Consider the following 23,322-nt stretch of genomic DNA (forward strand, 5'->3'; position numbering starts at 1 on the left):
CCTTTTCTGTCCTGTCCGTGGGCGTTTCCCCAGGGGATGGGGTGCGATGGGGTGGGATAGGATGGGATGGGGTGGGATGGGATGGGATGGCGCCAAGTTGGCTGCAGGCTCCAGCCCTGCAGCCCAGCTCTGCCACTCACCCTCCTGCGGTGAAATGAACGGCACCACGTCTTCAATCTCCTGCGCTGGGGTAGCTCCAGGGCCTTCTTCCTCCTCCTTCTCCACCCAGGCCAGCTTGGGCGCTCTCGGGGCTCTCTGCTCCATGGCTGTGTCTGGAGCGCACCCCAGCAGCGAGCCCAGCCGGTGCCGCTCCTGCAGGGCCTCCTGCGCCGTCCCTGCGGGCGGGACGCGGCGGTCAGCGCTCGGCCCGGGGCCAGCAACGGCCCCCGAGCGCCCCTCACCCGCCCCGGGCCGGCCATGCCCAGGCGTTCCATCTTCGGAACGCGGCACGGGAGGCTCGGGGCCGGCGGCCGCGCTGCCGAGTGGCGGAGCTCGGGCCGGGGAAGCCGCAGCGGAGGCGGCGGGAGCGGCCGCGCCGCCTGTGTCCTCCGCGGGCCCCGGGAGGAGCCGGGGCCGGAGCCAGGGCCGTGGTCGGGACTGGAGCCTGCCTCGGGGCCGGGGCCGGGGCCGGGCTCGGGCCAGGCGGAGCCGAAGGGCGGCGGTGCCGCCCCGGCCCCCGGCACCGATGCCCGCCCGGCAGCGCCACCGCCAGCACGGCCAGAGCCGGGCGGAGGCGAGACCGCGGCGGGAAGGCCGGGGCCGGGCACGGGGCAGCCCCGCCCGGGGCCGGGGGCGGGCCGGGGGCATGGCCCGGCCCGGCAGGGGAGAGGGAGGCGGGGAGAGGAGAGGGACGCCGGGCTAGGGACCCCGAGAGAAGGGTGCCCGACAGCAGGAAAGGGAGAGAGAGAGAAAGAAAGAGAATAAGAGAAAGAAAGAGAGAAAACGAATCTGTTTTTGCTGCTTCTTCCGCTGCTGCTGCCGCCGCTGCTGCTGCCGCTGCTGCCGCTGCTGCCGCCGCTGCCGCTGCTGCAACTGAAGCACCGGGGCCGTTCGTCCCCGTGTCCGTTCCCCGCTCGCCCCACGAGCCCCACGTTCGAGCCCCGCGCGCCCCGGGGACAGCCCCTCCGTCTGCCCAAACACGGGAACTTTGCAGCCTTGAGCCCAGATGCAGAGCCCTGACTCCTGCGCACTGGCACAGCAATCCCCTCCCTTGCTGCTGGGCATTGTCCTTGCTGAGGGTCAAACAGTGCCGGGCCACCTTCCCTTGGGGTAGGATTCCTACATGACCCCAGGACTGCACTACACCTCCAGTGTTGCTTTCCTGTAAAAACAGGGGAAGGAAAACTGTGTGTGGCTCATGGTATTTTAGACCATCTAAAAATCACTAAGTCACAGATCTTAGAGGTGCAGTGCATCTGGAATTACTGGGGTGGAGAAGTAGTGCAACATGGAAAAGGGGAGCATAGAAATTAATAGAGGAAAACATCTTGGATTGTTTCTTTCATTTTCATTTCCTTTCTGGAAGGCTGTTTCAGTTTTCCAGGAATCTTCTCCTGTCTGCTCTTCCCAAGAATCTCTTATGGAGAACAAGGTCGAGCTTCGGTCACAAGACTTTCAATCAGGAAATTATGCCACTGGTGAAATTTTCATTGTGACTGTTTGTGCTGGTTTAGGGCAAATTTTGGGAGGAAATCTCCAAAAGGGGTCCGTCTGGAAAGCAAGTTCAAGCGGCCTCTCCCCCTACTAGTTCAGGAAAAGACTTCCCTTGAGAAAAGTGAAAAATGCCCAGTTTATTTCACAAGTAAAGTATTCACAAGCATGAAAAATGAATAATATTAAATCAAACCTCTGACAATGTTGAAGAGATAGCAAATTCAGAAAGTCCTTTTTGTGGGTTGTAGTTGGCTCACTCGGTCTCTCCTGAGTCCCTCTGGTGCTGGAATGCAGCGTCCCAGAGCTCGGTGGGCCACAGGTGTGAGCTGCTGCCGGTGTTTGTCTGGGTTTTCAGTCCAGAGCAGGTTTAAACAATTCCAAGAGAAAGGAAAGTCAAAGTCCAAAGGAACTTCTCTGCCTAAGCTAGCTAAAACCAATTGCTAGACCTGGGCTGTGAAGGCATCGGGAAATTTCCAAATCTGGGCACTGGCAGTCCCAGCAAACACCAGAGCTTGATGGTGCTGGAGCCAGAACGTGCAAATTTCAAAATTATGGCTTTCTGTGCCAGCAAATCACTGGACTTGGGCTGTGCTGGCACCAGCTATTTTCCAAATCTGGGTACTGGGGCAGCAAACACAAGATGTGGTTGGTGCCAGACCCAGTAGCAGAAAGTTGCCGGGGTTTGGCTTTCTGTGCCAGCAAATTGCTGCACTTGGGCTGTGCTGGCACAGGGAAATATCCAGATGTGGGCATGGGCGGTGCCATCAAACACCAGGTCTGGGTGGTGACAGTCTTGGCACCAGGAAATTGCTGCCTTTTGTCTTCTTTTTCTAAAGAATTGCTGCACTTGGGCTGTGTTGGAATAAGAAATGTCCAGACTGGGGTACGGGCAGTGGCAGCAAACACCAGATCTTGGCATTGCCGGTGCTGGCAGCAGAAATTGCCAGATTTTGGCTTTCTTTACCAGAAAATTGCTGGATTTGGCTCTGCCAGAACAAGGGAATTTCCAGATCTGGGCACTGGTGGTGGCAGCAAACACCAGAGCTGGGCGGTGCCAGGCCCAGTAATGTTGGAAATGAATTTGTAGAGAACTTTTAAGGCTTGATAGAAGGTTTTTATAGTATGTATACAAATGTCACGATCCATCCTTACGAATGGGTTTTGTGGTAGTTTGTGGGTTGATCTCAGAGTGCAAAAAACACCGACACGGTACAGGGAGCTGCTGCTATAACCAAAACAAATGTACCTTTATTGAATAACCACAGCAAAATGCATTGAGGAGGAACTGGGGGAAAAGTGAAAAATAAGGAAAAAGAGGGAGGAAGAGAAAAGAAGGTATAGAGCTACCAACTGTTTCACTAGGCCAGGACTAGACCCAGAGCTAAGCAAACTCATTCAGCCAGGTGACATTCTGTAACATCAGAAGCTGGCAACCACGAGGACTTGGCTGCCCAAAGGTGACAGTTTGCACTGGGCCCAGAAGTCTTTTTCCCTAAGGCAATGCAAATTGAAATGTGAAGTTTAAAAGCTTCAAATGACTATGAAAGGAAACTGCAGAATAATTTCTGGAAGGGCATCATTGTCAATGATCATGCAGCCCACCAACAGCTGGAGCTGAATCCAGAATTGCTTCTTCCAGCTGTGCAGGAATTCATTCCACTGGAAAGCACTGGTCCATGGGAACGAATGAACCCCTAGCTCTGGGCTGAATGGCACCCAGGCTGCAGTGCAGATTGGAGGAACCCTTGTCACTTGTTATTGGCCTCCCAGGGCACTCATCCTTCTGCAAACAAGGTGCAAACAACACAGCTGCACTGCTGTCCCGGGTAAATATACATACAGGTGACTTTGCCAAAGCAGTGCATCATTTCCCAGTGAAATCCATGACCTCGTCTTACCTATGGAATTGTGATTGAAGACACCTGTGAGCCAGATCTGTGGGAGATTGCAAAGGAGCAAAGCTTTGGGATTTGGGCACACTTCTCTTGGTTTCTTTGCTCAGGCCTTTGGTGAGCACAGAACACACCTAGGTAGAAAACCTTTGACTAGACAGGATCTTTTGGGTCCATTGTCCCCCAAACAGGTCAACAGGTGACTCTGTTGTAATGCCAAGTAACAAAGAGCAGCACAAATGACACAAAGAAACCATGGCCAAAGAGGAAGAGGAGAGGCCCAATGAGGAAAGGATGTGGTGAGACACTGCCACACTGAATGAGCTGCACTCCCGCAATCTCTAGGCTAGCAGGTCCTGGTCTCACATTCTCCTCTTGGTTTATTTAAATTTTATGTTTTTAATTTACTTTTTTTTCATCATCAAAATAAAATATATCCAATTAAAAATATGTCACCGAATTTTAAAGATACAATCAAAACACAATAATTCAAAACTACATCTAAAGATCAGAACATATGTACAGCTGTAACTATCAAGCCTAATGCATCAATCCTATTCTTCAAACACTCTTCACACAGGCGGCAGCTTCTTCCTGAGCTTGTAGGAAAGAGAGCTCTTCTGGATGGGAGGCGAGGACTTTGTGGGTGAGGGAACATCGGAAGTGTCTGGAGAAAACTTCTTGGTAGGACTGTAACCAGCCAGATCTGCAAAATGGAGACACAAAGTTTAACAGAGAGGCAAAGTTTAACAGAGGACACCATGCAAACCTAAAGCATCTGAAGCTCCATATTTCATGGGACACATTTCCTGGAAATGTCCAAACAGCTGCACAGGGAAACATGCTCCTGCTGGCAGACACTGAGGCAGGCCAGGGCAAACCCTGAGCCACTTGTCCAGAGCTGGCACAGGCACAGCCTGGCCTCTGGGCTGCCCTGGGACAGCAGGGAGCCCAGAGCCCTGTGCTCCCCAGGAATGGCTCAGCTGCACATGCACCCTCCTGCTCCTCTGCCTGCCCCACAGCTCAGCAGCCCCACAGCTCCAGGGGCACTGGCAGCAGCACAGCTCATTGCAGGGGCACATGCAGGGCACAGCTGTTCCCTGGCAATGTGCACAGCCTCTCTGGGCTGCCACAAGACCCTTCCTGCCAGCAGAGATTGGCCCAGCTCCCCCCTCACCTCTGTGTGAGGCTGAGCCATGTTTGCCTTCACCTTGTCCTCCATCTGGAGTTGCTCCAGGCCCCCCATGCCATGACTAGGAAGGGCAATGGAGAGAGCAGGGGCAGATGCACACCCTTCCTTAGGATTCGATCATTTTTGGCACAGCTCAAAAGGCAAATCCAGAGGTGTCCAACTCAGCGCTTCCTCAGCCTTCTGGAGAACATCTCGCCTTCACCAGCCCAGCATTTTGGATAGGTTTTCCCGCACATGTGGAGGCTTGCTGGCAGCACATTCCTTCAGCTGGGTGCCCATCACCTTGCAGAGGGCAGAGGCCAGCTTGGTGGCCACGGTGCGGACACTGGCGCTCCGCACAGGCAGCGCCTTGTTCTCCAAGCAGGACCAGAGCACGGGCAGGGCGTCGCGCTGGACGACTTCAGGGCTCCTGGCATGAACCCCCTGCACAAGCACTGCCGGGACAGAGACACAGCTCCTTACCCACCAGCCTCACTGCAACAAGGATCTGCCTCTGCTTCTGCTTCTTGCCAGCCTCTCTGGCCAAGAGCAGCAAAACAGCACCCAGAGCCCCTTGGTCCAGAAACGGGCAAAGCAGCTGATCATCTTGGAAACAGAACCACCCACCCCTCAGCACTAATTGCTCCAACCAGAGCCCTTGTCCCTGTGGCAGACTTCCTACCTTTACTAAACAATCTCTTTCTGCATGAGCAATGAGTGAAATGTCCAATTGCCTTTGATTTCCATTAAGAAGTTGTCTAAACCCGCACTGAAGATTTGGAAATGTACCATAGAGAGGAAATGGAGAGATTTCTAATAAAAGGGATGATTCCATTTTTGTAACTTTGATGTCAAGTGCCAGATGTCTAATCTGGCTCTTCCCTTTGCTCAGTGGCACACAGCAAAGGGCAGGATTAGAACACACCTCAAAACTCCAGCCCACCAGAGATGGCTGCTGCCTGACAGCTGGATGAGAAACATCAGTGACCAGCTGGGGTCTTTGGCAGAATGCTTTTGGGGCTTCCAACAAAGAGCTGTTTCAAACCTCAGGGTGTCTGAGAGAATTACCCAGATCCCATTGCCTTGGCATTTGGGCATCTCCACATTTTAATGCCACTTCCCCTCCCAAAGTTAATGGCACTTTTTCTTATATGTCCACTGAAATAGGAGCATAGAGAAAGAAAAATGCTACACAGGGGACTGAAATGTAACCAAAACACGAGTGTTTTCTCATACTGTCTCTGAAATCTCTCTGCCCATTTTCTGAATTGAACTGTATCAAACACGGACAAATGTTTACTAGCAACAGACTCCTTGCAACAGGCATATTTGGCTAAGAGATGAAAACCTGAAATGCTCTGGAGGCAGACCATTCTTATTTTCTAATCGGACAAAATGTTATTTAGCAGCAATTTAGTATTCTGTGGTGGAAGAGACTTCATTTTCTCTATGCTGTTAATCCACCAGCAGACATCAACATTGAAAGAGCTCCTGCAAGTACCCAAAACCAATTCTGCTAAGCAGGAAAGGGTTATGGTGCCCATTTTAAAATGGGAATTCAATTGAATTTAAATGCAATTAAAGACATCAGTGACTACTGAATGTGAGGAACAGCTGTCCGGTCCTGCTAAATCTCAGAGAGAACATCTGCTTTTTCTAAAGTAGTCCTAATTTATCGTTAATTCCTTTATTTGAAAAACAGATCAAAAGAACTGCTAAACTAAATGCCCTATTGCTGGAGATCTACTTTATTCAAATGCTCTTTAAAGGGCCTTTGACATTCCCAATCGCTGAACATGCCCTTTTGAGATTCCTAATGAAGACACAAAGTGTATTAAACCTTGCATTCAAAGATGTTGGCATAATTAGCAGTGGATTTAGCCCCAGTTAAAGCAAGGGTATCAATCATCTTCTCTGCTATATATTGAGATTATCCTTTTTCCATTCCTTGGCTATTGCTGACACAGCAAGCTCCTCTGAGGAATCAATTATCAGCTGCATTTGTAGCATTTTGGACAGCGCTGACACAGGCAGACACTGTTTGCACACCCGGAAAGGCTCAGTCCAAGGCCACTCTGGCAGCACAGGCAGGGAGCCTCAGCACTCTGCTTCTGTCCCTGTGCCCCAGAGGCTGCCTTGCACTAAACCCGTGCCTCTGGTACCTCTGTTGAGTTCTGGCCTAAGCTGTGACCCCCAGGCTCTGCATGGTTCAGCCTCAAAACTTTCCAAGAGAAAAACAAGAATTCTGTGAGGACAAAACAAACTGATGCCCTGAAACAGCATTTGCCACCATTTCCCCTCAAAGATCACAGATGTCCCTGAGCTCCCCAGAGAGGAGCCAGCTGGGGCATTTTTAGCCCTCCCTTTGCTGGAGGTGGTTCTGAGATGCCCCAGTGAGAGCTCAGCCCCAGGCCGAGCGCCGCCCCCATCTCAGGTGCTGCCCAGCCCTGCAGCAGCCAGGGAAAACCTGCCAAACCCACCTGCCTTGGCTATGGGGCAGCAGGGACAAGCTCAGCACCTCCTGGTTTGGAAGAGCTGCTCTGCTGTCTGCTCACAGGCATTCCCTGTAAATACTCCCTGGGAAGAGCTCTGGGCTCAGAAGGGGAGGCCAAACCTGTGATACGCTCGGTGACATCCAGCAGGGCTTGGCCACTCAGGTGATTCCATTGGTAGCTGAACTCTTTCAGCAGTGACACTTTATCTACAAGGGAAACACACGTTTCTGCTCACTTTTCTCAGGTCATAGGAGAAAGGGCAGGGCCAACCCCATTTTATAAAATAAAGTACATTTCTGCAGATGTTTGAATCCTATTCTTCTTTCCTTCCAGCATACTTGGCAGGGTTTTAAATTCCAAAAGAAAAGCTCTCCTTTCACATTTGTAAATCCAAAGTTGTCTGCTGTAGCAGGAGCTGTGTTAAAACATTTCACATCAGGGACCTCAAGAGTTCAGTCACATGGAAGCAGTGGAAAGGTTTTGCATCCCAGAGCAAAAAGGAAAAGCCCCATACTCGGGACACAGAAAGGCACTGAGTCAGACAGTTCCTGAGATCACAGAGCAGCTGGGGAGGAGAAAGTGGAAACTCCTCTTGAAGACCTGCCTCTTCAACACTCCTTTGTTCCGGCATGTTCCCTCAATACGGAATTTTCAGAGCAGACATAAATCTGTGTGGCAAAGGAATTTAGAGCAGCCCTTGCCTATGTAGTTAATTGCTGTGGCCATCTTGCCCCATGCAAAACAACATGTGGAACAAGGCATCATTGACAGCTGGGTTTATACCTGTTTGATATAAAGAAATGAACTTGGTGAATCACAAGTTCCCCTTTGAACATAGAAGACAAAGAAGAAAAGTGGAAAATAGGCAGCTAATGCCTCTAATGTAGAGCCTCCCAGGTGGCTGCCCTGCAGAAGCTCTGATGGGTCAGTGTCCCTTCATGCCAACAGCAAAGCTGTTCATTTGTGAAGTCAGATGGGGCCCAAGCAAACTCCAAACCCCCTCTGCCTCTGAACTGTAGCAGAGCTGCAGTCCAGGACTTGCTCTTCAGACAAGCAGCACAGAGCCAAGGGCTCCTGGCACTGTTGGGAAATGCTGATCCCATTCCAGCCTGTTGGGGATGGTGCATAAGGACTGCACCTGCACAGCCTCTGGTGGGTGTCAGCTGCAGTGTTCCCCAGACAAGAGCAGCTGTCAAGGCACTCAGCGCTCTCTTGTGCAGGAGAGACAGAGACGAAGCTGAGGAGAGTCCCTGCCAGGGCTCAGCCTTACCCAAATGAGCAATGGATTCTTCCAGTGCTTTCACAGCTGCCCCACGAACCCTGGGATCCTTTGAGTTCAGGTTCTTTGTTATTCCCTCCACCACACCAATGATCACCGGGTTCAAGGCATCTTTCAGGGCTCCTGTGATTTCAGCCAGCACGTCCAGCACCCTCTGCTTCCCTTTCTTGTGGCTGTCAGATATTCTCAGGACAAAATATTCAAAAATCTGTGAAGAGAACAAGCAACGTGAAGGCTGGATTCAAATGTCCTTGTTTGAAGAGTGGATGTAGCAGTCAGCAATGTCAAAGATGAAAGTGATCCTTTCTGTCAGGTCAGCACTCGCTTGCACAATTTCACTGTTTCCTGGGGGCAACTCAGTGGAATGGTGGCACAACCTCATGCTGGTTGAAAGATTTTCTTCTGTTTTTAAGAGGTTTGGCTAGGGACAGAATAGTTCCTATGGTATTTCTCTCCATCTATAAATCATTAAATTAATTCCATTTATTAATGCTAAAGAGTACATTGGCTTTGAATGGAAGCAGATGTTTACAATGCCCGGTTTTCTATACAGTTGCCTCAAGTACTGAGGGCAATTATGATTTTGCCAAAACTATGGCTGGAGGAGATCTAAGTTTTCTTTTGTTTGTCTCAGAGCCAGTGTCTGGAGAAGAGCAGGGCCCTGATCAACTCTTCCAGGATCCAGACAATTTCTCTAAGTAACAGGTGGACTTCTGAAATGTCATGTGCTGTACAGCTCTCATTAGAGCTGGTTCAGTCCCTTGACAGCCTCATTATCAGGCCCCTTTTGCTGGAAAAAGGGAAAAAGCAGCTACTGGGAGGAGAAGGCAGAGATGAGTCCTTAGCTGTTTTCCTCCTTTTCCAAAGAGAAAAACAGACCCCCAAGAAGGGTGAGCACTGTCTTTACCAAGAGGAATAGGAACAAGGATGGAAATGAGTAGCCAGAGCTGTGCCTGTGTAAGACAAGATGGAGTATATAGAAGTATTCTTAAATAAAACAACTGGGTTTAAACCAACCCAGCCTGATACTTCTCTTCCCTATGCAAACCCATTTTTGGTCTAGAGAACAATTGCCATGCTTTCAGGGGCTGGATTCCCTTCACTTCACCCAGCTGGGAGTAGGAGAGAGCAGCAGTTACACCAGCAGAAAATTCTGCCATCATCTGATGAACAGCATCAATAGGCACCTGCCAGACAAATACAGCTGGACTGAAATAACTTGTCCTGAAGCCTGGACCTGAATTACATTTGTCTGGGTGAGAGGGACCAGAGTGTCCCAAACAGCCAGGACAGAGTGCCAAGACACACTGAATTAACTTTGCTGCTACAGGCTTAGGAAAGGAGCTAAAGGAAAGGAGCAGTGAAGATACCCTACATACTTGGGCAATGTTAGTGGAGATGAGCTGGGGGCTGTTTTTGCACAGGTCTAGGAGGAGTTCCACTCCTTCCATCCTTGTCTGAAACCCCTTGGCTTCCAGGAGATGGTGAAGCTTCTGGAGCAGCTCCATTTCTTCCACAGCTGGAGGTGACGTGACCTGGGATTTTGCACAGGGTAGGAGGTGTCCATCAGAGGGAGATTTCACCCTGGAAAATAAAACCAAATGAGGACCTGTTGGTTATAATTATCGTACCATGGCATCCCCATCGAGGAAATAATTAGCATGGGCTCCATAATTCCAGAAGGCTGATCAATTGCTATGCTATGCTATGATAGAGACAGACCAGACTGGTCAATTGAATCCAAAAAACCATCACCAGTGGCCAATTAAGAAATTACCCTTTGGTAAACAAATCTCCATATCACATTCCACATGTTCACAACAACGGGTGCAGCAAGTGAAGATAAGAATTGTTTCTCACTCTTTTCTCTGATCTTCTAACATCCTTCCCCAGGACGATGCCTGGCAAAGTTGTGCCTGCTGCTCTCTATGGAGACAGCTGCAGCCACAGACAATACCTGCAGTTAATTGTGAGCAAAACATCTTGAGCAGCTTTCCTAATCATGTGATTTCAAGCTGGAAAATCATGAGGCTCTGAAGAACAACCTGGACCTCAAGATAATCATTACGGCAGACAATCTGCAAGTGACATTCTCACCAGTGCTCACTCAGGAAAAGCAAGGATGAGATGCATCTGATCTATCTTCAGATGGCTGCCAGGGCACACAGGTCACATTGCTTTGTGGAGAAAGAGCGACACTACTGCCAAGTTTAAATGCCTCCTCATATGGGACGTGTGTGTCTTAGAATAAGGAAACTCATCACTCTGGAGAAGTGTCTCTGCAACCAGGCACGACAATCTGGAAAAGTAGCTCAGATGCATCTGAACAGATGAACAGGGCCATATTTGAAGGATTCAGAAAATCAGTAAGAGAGAGAAAAGCAAAAGCCAGACATCCCAGAACTACACTCACATTTCATTTGCTTCCCTAGAGACCAGATGCACAGCTTCACAACCCCACTGGGAACAATTCTCCTGGATCAACCATGAGCACAGGAAGATGCTAGGTATGCTACTGAGGCATGTGGTCACTTTCCTGCCACTGCTGAGCAGGACAGAGCTAAATAAATCCCCTCTGTTATCAGAGGAGAACAGGTACAAGCAGCTCTGCAACAGCCATGAAGGGACAGCAAGGAGCAATTCCTGTCTTAAATGCTGATTGCAGCACAGGGGGAAATAAACAGCAAATGTGCTGTCCATCAAGCAAATTACATGAAGGCCAGGAATATCAAGACAAAAAGTTCACATTCAGACACCTGTTGACTGAAGTTCAGGAATTGCCTTGCTACTTACTACTCAAACTTGGTGCTGTTTGAGGGTAAGAAAACCATGATTCAGCCAGGCCAAACCTCACAGATGAGAACTCCAGCTTTGTGGAATGGCATCTTTCTTCCAGACTGAGATTTCTCATCAAAGCACCCATCTGAAAATTACTCCACTCAGATGAAGAAAAAGCCCTGTTTTACAGGGGCCTGAGTAAATATATGTATTGCAGTAAAAGATCTCTGTATTGTATAAGTGACCCTGCCCTGATTCTAGTTATTGTAAATGGGCTGCAGCTGTGATGTCCTTGATTGGGCAGCAGCTGTAGCTCGTGGAGGTAGCTGGGATAAAAGGGGGTGAGGCAGCCAGGGAGAGTTGGGGGGAGTCCTGACAGGAGTAATGGCAATGGTGCTGTAAGAAAAACCACCCAAAACGTATGAGATCCTAGAAATATGATATACAACAATATGACTACAGCATCTGTTGACCTTGATGTGATGAAGTTCTGCAGCCATAAGAAAACACCGAGATAAAGTATGGGACCCCCCCAACATGATAGAAGATAGGACATCTGAGAGCTGTGGCAGCCTGAGAGCTGGGACAGATATGTAGAAGAAAGAAGCAGGAACTTTGGATCAAGTAGCTGTGACAGCAGAGAGCTGTGAGTAGCATGGCCTTTGAGGAAAGGAGCCTGGGAACATCTAGGGATATGTGTGTATTCAATGTATTCAAGACAGCTGAGACCTGTGGCAGCTTGAGAGCTGGGACAGATATGTGTATTGTAACTATTGTAATTGTTAAAAGAAAAGGGGGGAATATAGGGGCCTGAGTAAATAAATGTATGGCAGTAAGATCTCTGCATTGTATAAGTGACCCTGCCCTGATTCTAGTTATTGTAAATGGGCTGCAGGTGTGATGTCCTTAATTGGGCAGCAGCTCTAGCCTGTGGAGGTAGCTGGGATAAAAGGGGGTGAGGCATTCAGGAAGAGTTGGAGAGGATCCCTGACTGAGAAGCAACAACAGTGCTGCTGTGAGAAAACCACCCAGAAGGTATGAGACTCTAGAAATGTGATATACAACAATATAATTACAACACTGTTTGAATTTATTTGTCCCAAGTCAGGCAGCAGAAACTTGTCCCTCTCCCAGCCTCCACAACACTGCACTAGGCACTGCACTGGATCATCTGAGCTGCGACCAATCGTTGTCTTTTTGTCTCTCCATTTTTGTGGAAACCCCTCCAGAGAAGTTGTGTTCAGCACAATGCACAAGTAGACATTTTTTATCCTAGAGCATTTTTAGGTTAAGGAAACAATCTGTGGCATTGGTCCTCTCTGCCAGACAGTTTTTCTTGAGGAAGAGGCATGTAAAGCTTGTCATGTGCTTTGTCACATCTGACAAAAGTGCTCAGTACCGTTTGCCAGCAGACAATGTGGCCTGGGGCTCCTCTGAGCCATTGTTCCTCTCCTTCACCGGCTCCTTGACAGATGGGCCTTCAGCCTTCTGGTTTTCCATCCCCTACAAAGACACAGAGAAACCCCATCAATCTTTACAGTATAAACCAGGAAATTCCCTGTTGAAAACACAAGTTAGAACCAGGATCACTGCTACCAAGGCTTAGGGAAACATTTCCTAACTTACAGATGGAAACAGACCAGAGATTCAGTGATGCCAACTCTTTGTTTTCAATAGCCCAAGGCAGGTTATGGGTGCTGCCAGACTGAGCAGCAGTCTAAAATCCCAAATTCCTTAGTCCTGAGCAGAAATGGGAATAATGCAAACTGGCAGGCAACGAGTGTTTTTGAAGGAAGCAGCAGAACAAACTGGGCACTTTGGGGGTTGGCCCATTGTGTTGGAAGTTGATTTGGTTCAACACTCACTCTCCCTGTGCCTGCACAAAGGCAGGCTCCCTTCTGTAATGTTGATTAGAAAAATAAAATCCTCCCCCAAACAAACAAAGGATTTTTCACTGGATGCTGCTGAATTCACCAAGCTTCTTCCAGCTCCACAGGGCTGGATAGCAGGGCAGTATTCCCAAAAGACAGACAGTAATTGTAATAACTAGGATTGACTTGGACATCTTTTGTAAATTTGGAAATTTTCTTGGCACTACTACTTCCAGTGTCCTTTGCAAAGACTCTGTTATCTTCAGAAGCACAATTCTCACTTAATTGCTTTACAGGGGGCAGAGTAGGGAGAGCATGATGGGGGCTTATGCTTAAATGTAAACCCATTTTCTCCTCTTTCCCTTTCCTCTTTGTGACTGATATTGAAAATATTCAAAACCCCACTTTTCCCCTAATAATATCAGTTTCTTTGTGGTCTGCAGATGAATAGGCTGAGGATTAACAGCTCATTCCCAGGAGCAAAATGATTCAGCAGAAGAGGAATGAGCTAAAGATAGATTGGGTATGTTTGATCTCATATTAGCAGAGGCAATACTTGCACAAAGGAGACATTTCTCCTGCCCAGCACTTATTTTCTTCTTAATTCTTGTCAGAATATCTTCCAGGACACAAGGGGAAAGAGATTGTTCCAAAAGTGTTGTAAATTGTTGATGATTGAGCAACATCTTCACCATCTCCTGTCCATAATGCCTAAGGAAGGAAGGAAGGAAGTGAAAGAAAAGTGAACAAACACAGGAAGAGTGTTAAAAGAAAAGGCTGATACCTTAAACTCATCAGGTGCAATCTCTGCACGAGAAGACATTACCTACTCAGCAAAGAGGGAGATTTACCTCACTTGACACTGCACAGTGCTGTCAGCTGAACACAAGAGGCAAGAGGAGAATGTGGGGCAACAGAAAAATACCATTTCACTCTGAAACTGGGGGTGTGCTTCTGTGGCATCAAAGCATCCCAGAGACCAAGCAAAAGACATCTGCTTTGTTGTCAGAGCCTGTTAGCAGTGTCTTGCTGCCATTGCACAATAATTTGCCTTTCTTTACCTGGCAGGGAAGCCAGGAAAAAATACCTCATGCATCCTATTGATTATTCTATACTATGTGTATGCAGAGGAGCAGCTAGTTGCTCTGGTGTTCTTGGCAGCTATTAATGGGAATTTAATCTTCAAAGGAAGGGGATTTTGGTGGTTTGGGTTGATTTTGCCACTAGGAAACCACAGTTTTCTTCAAGAAGAAATGTGGAGCTCACTAAGCCACAGATAACAGCATTCTAGAAATCTGCAGAACAGATTTAGAAAGACTGAATATGTTGGCTTAAGACCCCTGAAATATTTCTAGCAAAGTCTGAAGTTAATGGGAAATGGATGTTTGGGATCCTTCAGTGATGAACATTAGCAAACACTTTGGCTTTGTGTTGTGCACCTAAGGCCAAACAAAAGTGTTGGACTGGCTGATCTGAGCTCTTTTGATCTCAGTAAAGAATCCTTCAAGCCACAGGAAAAAGGTGGCAATGTTCCTTTTTGCTGGCCAACCTCAGGTTTCCCAGCACAGCCATTTGCCCAGGCAGCCCAGAGCAGTGGTCACAGTGCCCAGGCTGACAGAGCTCAAGAAGAGTTTGGACAATGCTCTCAAGCACATGGAGTGACTCTTGGGGTCACTGCACATGGCCAGTAGATGGACTCGATGACCCTGATGGGCCCTTCCAACTCAGCATATTCCATGATTCTGTGACCCTTACTCACACCATAAGGTAACTTCATATTCCCTTTAGTTTCCACTCTTGCGTGGTTTCACCTTTACAGCCAGACACAAAACGGTTTTCCTGTTTTGGGAGGTGAAATGAAGATCATTACTTGTGTCCTTGTGGCAGTCCTGAGCAAGCTTCCCTGCCACGTGTGGCAGCCTCTCAGCCCTGGGGGTGCCTGCGAGCTGGGTGACTCCAATTCTCTCCACCAGGGACAGGAGGAGTTGGGCCGCACACTCGCGCACCGGGGCGGGGCGGCTGCTGGGGAGGAGAGAGCAAACCCTGGGCACAGGGACGAGGAGCAGCGGCAGCGCCGGCCTTGGCCAGAGCTGCTCCCTGCCCTTGCTGGGGGAAGGAGCCTGGGCTCTCCCTGCGCCTTCAGACACCTGCACAAGGCTCTGTCCTCAGCTAAACACAAAGGTAGCATTGCACACTAGGCCTGCCTGCACGGAAGAGGGAGGAATTCAGTCTCGCTGCACTGTCTGATACTCAGTTTCTCTCACAGTATTTACTCGGAGAAAGATTAAAGAAATAGATGACATATGAATAATTTAGAAATTAAGGACAATTGATGCTGACCCATCAGAGGGCACCCAGCACACAGAGCTACAGCAGGACTGAGGCTCTTTCCACCCATTTATCCCCAAATCTGCAGACCTTTGGAAAACAACAAATGCAGGGAAAACATGTGGTGGGCTGTGAAGTTGCAGAATATCCAGCAATGCAGCCTGTTTCTTCTGTGGGGCTTGGCAATGGATTCATCTGAATGTTTTACTCTATTGCAAAGCTGAGGAAAGGGTGGCAGGCAGTTTAGCCAGGCTGCCCTGTTCTAGAGAGTGTCTCTTGGGAACTATCAGGCCCAGCACCAACATTTAAGGCAGCATTTGCTCCAACTGTCCCATGGCTGTCAGCCTGTGGAGGTGCCTGTAGAGTGATTCATCTTCTCAAGGCTAACATGGAACATCAGTTTGCATAGAAAGTAGAGCTCTAAGCCAGGACAGTCATACAAGACTCCTTTGGCAGGAGCTGCACCTGCTGTGCAGGCTGTGCCACTCCCAGCAGATTGTCCCCCATGTGCTCCACGCCCCAGCAAGGACCCTCCTCATTTCCCAAGTTAATGGCATCATGAGGAGACATGGTTTTCCCAGGGCCTCTGTGGTTAGCACTGTGAAATAGCAAACACTGCTCACAGCTGCAATTGCAATTGCCCCTCTGCCCACAAAAGCACAAGGCTCTCTCCTTGGCCTTTGCAGGCACTTTCCCTTTCCCATCAGTCACCACATCTAGGAAAATCTGACAGACTGGGAGAACTCCAGGAAGCAGCAGGAAGCTGCATCAGAGGAGCTTTAGTTTGGACATCAGGAAAAAGGGTTTTTCACCCAGAGGGTGGCTGGGCACTGGAACAGGCTCCCCAGGGCAGTGGTCACAGCACCAAGCCTGACAGGGCTGAAGGAGCATTTGGACAACAATCTCAGGCACTTGGTGTGACCCTTGGGCTGTTCTGGGCAAGGCCAGGAGCTGGACTCCATGGTCCTGATGGGCCCCTTCCAGCTCCCCATATTCTACACTTCTGTGATTCTGAGAACTAATAGGCTGCAGGAGGGCAGAAATAGGTGACAAGAGGAAAGAAGTGAGGTTGGTTGGAGAATCAAGTCACTGAGTTCATAGAAGATGCAGGATACAGGACCCTTCCCTCCAACCATTCCCATTCTCTGTCTCATCCCTTCTCCCTCCCACACACACAAAGGTGAAGAATATCACTAAAAGAAGAAGAACCTACTTGACTCCCATGTGCATGAGAGCAGTCATTGCTCGTGCAGGAGTCACATTCTCCACCAGGATCCCCAGGGTCTGACTGGCTGCTTTCTGAACAAATTCTAGGGAGCTGGACACCATCTGGAGAAGGACCTGAGCACCCTCATCCACCTCAGAGTCCATGTCCTTCTTCAAGGTCACAGAGAGCTCTCCCAGAGTGACAATGGCAGAGCAGGACACCTTGGAACGGAGGTTGGTCACCTGGGGAAGCCATGAGGGGAAACATAAGAATCACCTGGAAAAGAAAACCAGTTGCCTTCAGGAGAAGTCCCAGGAAATGACAACACATCCCATTGTGTCCAGGGGAACATACAAGTACAGGAAGAGCTGGAGAGCACAAGCACAGAAAGGCACTTACTCTGGCACCAATTTCTGGCCTCAGACCTGCTCACTGTGGGCCTAAAATAAAAATTTCATTCAGTGTTCTACTTAACACTTCTAAAATGTCCACAGCTTTCATTTTAGGCCCTTTTACTAGAAAATTAAAGCAAGGGCTGCTTTCAAATAATCAAGGCACACGTCATAAAGATAAAAGAGTCAGGTGCTCCTGTTCCAAAAAGCAACACCAGCAGTTGAAGCACTCAGCCAGGAAACAGAAAACACAGGCTCAGGTCTACAGAATAATTTGCAGTGTTGAATTACAGCTTGGGCAGAAACTGGGACTCTGGGAAATAACATCATTAGCATCTCAGTTTCTGCATTTGCACTCAAAGATGAGTGTCAGATAGCCGACCTGCCAGTAAATACAGCTGCATGTGCCCACAGATCCTACAGATAGCTGACAGAAATTAGAAATCTCCGGTCTAAAACCAGAAATGAAGGCAGACCCTGAGCACACATGGATATGAACAAGCACATACCAACTCTACACACTGTGTATGAAGTATGGGGGACAATTCAGAACAATGTTCTCACCTCGCTGGTAACTGCCAAGCAAACCTCACGGAGGCTTCAAAGCAGGACCTCTGAATGGGACCCAGCCAGGTGTTGGATGGTGAAGAGTCCCTTCTCGTTCAGCTCCCTGAAAGGCAGAAGATTGATTTTTCTCTCCACCAAGGCAGCACCCTCTGAAATGAGCAGCACTGGGACAGGTACATAGAGGTGTCAGGGATGGGCAGGGGCGTTTGGAGCCTGCAGTTGCTCCTCAGCTTGGCCCCTCTCCTGCAGAGGCTGGTCCAGGCCAACACTTGGGTGGTGCTCCGGGGCCTGGAGCCAGGGGTGAGGTACCACATCTGTACCAGCTGTGCAGCAAGCCCGACGGTACCTCCATGGACGGCGTCTGGGGGCCCTGGTCGCAGGCTCTGGCTGCAGAGACCCCGCACTCCTCCGGTGAGCAGCCATCCCCTCTGCAGGGTGCTGGCAGCAACAGCAGGGAGGCACCCACGCCTGGGGCTGCAGGGGTGGGGGTCCTGTTGTAGCAAGGTGTGACTCCCAAGTTTTGGGGGGCCAAGGGGAAGCAGCCCCCTCCCCGTCCTGGCTCTCCCTGCCCAGGAGAAATCGGGCTGTGCTGCCGAACCCCTGACCTGCGGCACGTGCACTGCGAGTGGAGCTGGGACCCTGCAGAGCCCCACAGCTCCCACCAGCTCCTCTACCGGCCACCTCCGAGCGGGGCTGGCACAAGGTAAGGGGCATGGCAGGCAGGTGGCACCCATGCAGGCACATCCCAGAGACCACTGGTCCTGCTGTGTCCCAATATCCCACACTGGGCCCCTTGCCCATGCCCTGCTCTGTCCTGCCCTTCCACCACCAATCTCATACCCCCTCACCACATTGCACCTCCAACTACAAGCAGCAGTAGCTTTCCTGGGGAAGAGCAGGAGGAATGCTGGCTGTGGGTATGCTTTGGTGAGACTGACTGGCTCCCCACTCCTCCCACAGGGAAGATGCATGGCAACAGTGTGAGGAGGTAAGCAGGGGGGCACAGGGCACCTATGCCTGCACCTCCCAGTCCAAGGCTGGCAGTGCCATATCTGTCCTGGTGAATGTCACCAGGACCCACATGCTGCCCACACTCAGCTACTTCAAGGAGCCCTTTTGGCTGCACCAGGCTGGTGAGTCCCAGTGCCACCGCAGCCCCTGCTTGGCTCACAGGGGACACAATGTCCCATGTCCCGTTTCACAAGAGCAACAAATGCCTATCCCCAACACCAGCAGTGCTCACAGATGCCCCACAGCTTGTGCAGGCAACAGCGTCGCAGGGCCGGCTGAGCCTGCAGTGGCTGCCGCCCCTGGAGCTGCCTGCAGAGCAGCTGGACTACCAGGTCCGCTATGCCATGGAGAACAGCCATGACTGGAAGGCAAGGCCTGCCCAGGAAACCCCGAACAGCGCTGCCCCCTCCGCTGCTGACACACGGCAGGCGCGGGGTCGGGCCAAGCGGGACCCGCCCCTTGGTGCCAGCCCACAGCAGCCCTGCCTCCAGCTCGGCTCTGCCCCGCAGGTCCTGCAGGTTCCGCGAGCAGCGAGGAAAGAGGTCCTGGACCTGCGGCCAGGCTCCCGCTACCCCGCGCAGGTGCGGGCCCAGCCCAGCGGACCGTGGTACCGGGGCAGCTGGAGCGCCGGGCCCAAACCCGTTGTGGTTGATGCCGTGGCCAGTGCGGGTAAGGGGCAGGGCTGGAGGCTGCGGCCGCAGGAGCCACACGGCTGACGGCAAGAGGCGGACAGTGCTGGAAATGGGGAGGGGGGCACGGGGCAGGGGGCTGCGAGGGGCTCAGAGATGGTGGCTCTGGGAAAGGCTACAGTTCCGGCATTCCTCCTCCAATGCAGGCTGGCTCATCCCCAGTGTCACGGTGGTGCCGCTGCTCTTCTCAGCAGCGCTCCTGGGGCTGTGCTGCACCTTCCCCTCCCTCTACAGGTAAGTGCCGGGGGCAGGCGGGGGGGGGTCCAGCACCAAGCCTGGGCACCTTGCATGGGGCATTAGGGCACCTCAAGTCTGAGGGTCAATTCAATGCCCCTTCCTGCGTACCCAGCAACATGAAGCAGAAACTCTGGCCGCCCGTTCCTGAGCTGCACCGTGCTCTGGGCAGCTTCCTCCAGGAAAGCAGCAAGCACGGCCAGGTGAGTGGGTGGGCAGGGCGACTCAGCTGCTCCCGGGGGCAGCTCGAAGGGCAGCCCCTACCCCGTCCACTCCATGTCACCCCAGGCCATGCCTTCGACAAGCAGCCGCCGGAGGAGACCGTCCTGCCCTGCCTGCTGGAGGTGCTGCCCGGCCCACGGTGTGAGGCGGGCCCGCCGCCGGAGCACGCTGGGGGCCGCCTGTCCAGCACCGACATCGCCAACCAGTCCTACCTGCTCATGAGCGGCTGGGAGCCGCGGGCAGCCACGACCGCCCCCACCCTGCCATAAACTCCTGTTCCCCCCGAGCCCCCGCCTGGTCCCTCCTGCGCCGCCGTGCCCCTGGCGCGGATCGCCCCGCCTTAGCAAGAACGCCCCGCCCTGGTCCTGCCCCTGGTCCCGCCCCGGTCCCGCCCCGGTCCCGCCCCTGGTCCCGCCCCGGTCCCGCCCCTGGTCCCGCCCCGGTCCCGCCCCTGGTCCCGCCCCCTCACTTCACGCGCGGAGCGCTCCGCCCCGTCCCGCGGCTCAGCCAATCACGTTGCGTCGCGCGGCCGTCGCCGGGCAGTGCGCGGCCGGTGGGTGTGAAGCGGCCAAGCGGGGCCCCGTCCGCCCGCCGTTTGAAATGCTGCGGGGCGGGCGAGCGGCGGCGGCGCCACGGAGGTGAGCGTGCCACAGGGCCGGAGAGGCAGCCTGGAGGCGCAGTCCCGAGCGGGGAGGCTGTGGTGAGGCGGGCAGGGGAAGGGAGAATGTCGCTTCTCGGAGGGAGCCCCAAAGAGCGGCTGGAAGAGGTGCTGGCTGATCAAGGAGCCCTGAGGAGCGGAGGGAGGGCGTATCGGCTGACGGAGTGTCCCGAGGAGCGGCTGGGGAGAGTGGGGGTGTGCGTTGGCGGGGAGAAGCAGCCGGAGCGCTTGCACGGTCCGGTGGGGGGAGGCCGGCGGGGCTGTCGGAGCAGGCTCAGCCCGGCCGGTGGGCACGGCCAACGCCGCCCACCCGCAGGACCACGGCGCAGTTCCTGTTGGAGGCGGACCTGCACGGGCTGCCAAAGCTGGACACGCTGATCCCGAACGCGCCGCCTGCGCGATGGCAGCACAAGGCCAAGGAGAGCGGCCCCGGGCCCAGTCCCATCGGCGTGTCGCCCGTGAAGCCGGCCAATCGCTCCCACAGCTCCAGCAAGACGCCGTCGACGACAGCCGGTGAGCGCCGGCCACCGGCGGCAGAGGTTGAGTGCGGGAGCCTCGCCCAGGCTGCTTGTCCATAGCCACGGGGCTCTGGGCTCCCTGCCACGCTGCCCTACCGGCTGCTGCTCAGGCAGGAGGAGGTGGGCTGTGCTCCTGACAGCCACCCACCTCCTTGCCAGCATGAGGGGCAGAGCTCTGAGCACTGGGGCTGGCCAGCTGCTGTTCGCCCAGCTGAGCCTTGCTGGCACAGCTGTATGCTAGGATGAGTGTGGGCAGGACTGTCAGCTGACAGCTTTACATCCTGTGAGCGTTTTTGTATCTTCCCCTTATCTCTGGACTCTGGAATTGTTGCACTAGACCCAAGGAGTTGCACCACGCTGTCCCTAACCAACTTGGTGGCAGGGAGGAAAATATAAGTTAGTTGTGACTGTGTGGCATGAGACCTCAGAGTCCTACTGGTCTGGTGGGTGTGATGTGGAAGAGTGTTGGGGTTGCTCCCGTGAAAGCTCTAATACAGGCTGTTAAATAGCTGTAAGACAATATTTTCATTTGTGAATGCAGGTAAATCTGGATCCAAAATTCAAAGCTACCCCACAAAGGCCGGGGGGGATCGCTACATTCCCAAACGCATCACTATGCAGATGGAGATGGCAAATTTCCTCCTAACCAAAGAGAATGACCCTGCTGAGGATTCCCCTACCAAGAAGGTGAGCATGTTGCTAAGTTACAATCGCTTCAACAACCGCTACTCCTTCCTGCCCCTTTACAGAGCAGTGAACAATAGGTTCTATCAAGTGGGCACACGGGACTGACAAGTCCCAGCCATCACTACTTGCAGCTCTGGGCTTCAGGAGCCTAGGATGAGACTGAAGCTGTAGAGACTGCCATGCACTCTAAGCCTATGCTGCTTCTGGTAGCAAAATTTAGCTTTTGACTAATGAGGCTTTAAAATGTAGCAGGCAACACAAACACAAAGCTGTGAGCCTATGCAAAGTGAAACTACTGGTGGTAGCTATTCTAGGACAATGTCTCCACCGGGAACACTTCTGGAATGTTTTACACTGTCTTCTGAAATCTGTTTGTGAAGCATCGGGTCGCTTTGTGGCTGTGGCTTTTCCCACTGGCAATGACACTGAATTTGCCATTGTGTGAAAATGTGAGCAGGACGATGTATGAAAGTCTGAGGAAAAACTGCTTTGACCTGCCTCTGTGTGACTGACCCTTGCAGCACAGGCAAACATCTTCAGATTCTAAGAGAAGGGGACTTAGGTGTCTGTTTAAATTGCAGTGTGGGAATTGTTTTAAATGCATTGCACTGAGGGTGATTTGTCTCTGCAGGAGCAACAGAAAGCCTGGGCAGTGAATCTGAATGGTTTTGATGTAGAAGAGGCAAAAATCCTCCACCTCAGAGGAAAACCACAGAATGCTCCAGAAGGTATGATACAGGCTCTGAGCTGAATCAGCAGGAGAGATCAGGTCAGGAGAACAGCAACACAGAGGCTCTGTGTGTGGTCACAGGAGAAATCAACTGGTTTCTGAGAGCTGTACAGGCTGGAGTCTCCTTTCTTAAGGTTCCTGAGGTCGAGGGGGGGCATAACAGTTACAGTGAATTTATTTAGGAGAGTTGCTATGACTGCCAGTTGGTCACCTGTTACAGGGCTTGCAAGGGTCTTCAGGGTGGAGAGAGAGACGAGAATCCTGACCTCATGTTCAGAAGGCTTGATTTAATATTTTATGATATATATTACATTATTACTATACTAAAATAAATAGAAAGAAAGTTCTCAGAAGCTAGCTAAGCTAAGAATAGAAAAAGAATGAATAAACAAAGGGCTGTGTCTCAGCAGAGAGTGAGACTCAGCTCTGCCTTGAGTGGTCAGTAAATCCAAACATCCACCCGAGACCAATCACACATCCACCTGTTGCATTCCCCAGCAGCAGATAACCATTGTTTACCTTTGGTTGCTGAGGCCACGGCTTATCAGAAGGGGGAAAAATCCTAAAGAAAGGATTTTTATGAAAAGATGTCGGTGACATTTCACCTATACTGCAGGTTCCAAACCTTCCTGAAGTCTGTAAGAGCATCAAACCCTCTGCTGTGCACTTTCTAGCTTAAACTGCAACTAAATACAATGGGATTCAAAAACCCAAGTGTTTGTCAAATTTGTTTCCATGAATGAGGAAATTGTAGCTCACCCCTGTTCAGCAGTTCATCCTGCCAGTGATTTTAGTGCACTGCAGGCTTGTGAGTGTTTCTCTTAGGACTTTATTTTCACTCCAAGGGATTCCTAGTTGGGTGAACAGCACTCAGCGTGGAGGAAACTAACTCAGGTTAACAAACCTGTTCCCCTGCACACAGGCTGTCAGAATAACCTGA

The 23,322-nt window shown here is 51.5% G+C and overlaps 1 protein-coding gene across 1 annotated transcript; it reads left to right on the top strand.

Annotated features, from left to right (window-relative positions):
• Positions 1 to 685: 685 nt before the first annotated feature.
• On the top strand, positions 686 to 20,058 carry LOC131566271 (thrombopoietin receptor-like). Its single transcript, XM_058817510.1, is given in 10 exon segments — positions 686 to 733; positions 17,883 to 17,948; positions 17,951 to 18,044; positions 18,207 to 18,336; positions 18,594 to 18,766; positions 18,870 to 19,012; positions 19,154 to 19,320; positions 19,370 to 19,567; positions 19,683 to 19,774; positions 19,856 to 20,058. Coding segments are annotated over 10 exon segments (1,314 nt in total).
• The last annotated feature ends 3,264 nt before the right edge of the window (positions 20,059 to 23,322 follow it).

The sequence above is a fragment of the Ammospiza caudacuta genome, chromosome 19 (genome assembly GCF_027887145.1).
Source record: "Ammospiza caudacuta isolate bAmmCau1 chromosome 19, bAmmCau1.pri, whole genome shotgun sequence".
NCBI classification, from domain to species: Eukaryota; Metazoa; Chordata; class Aves; order Passeriformes; family Passerellidae; genus Ammospiza; species Ammospiza caudacuta.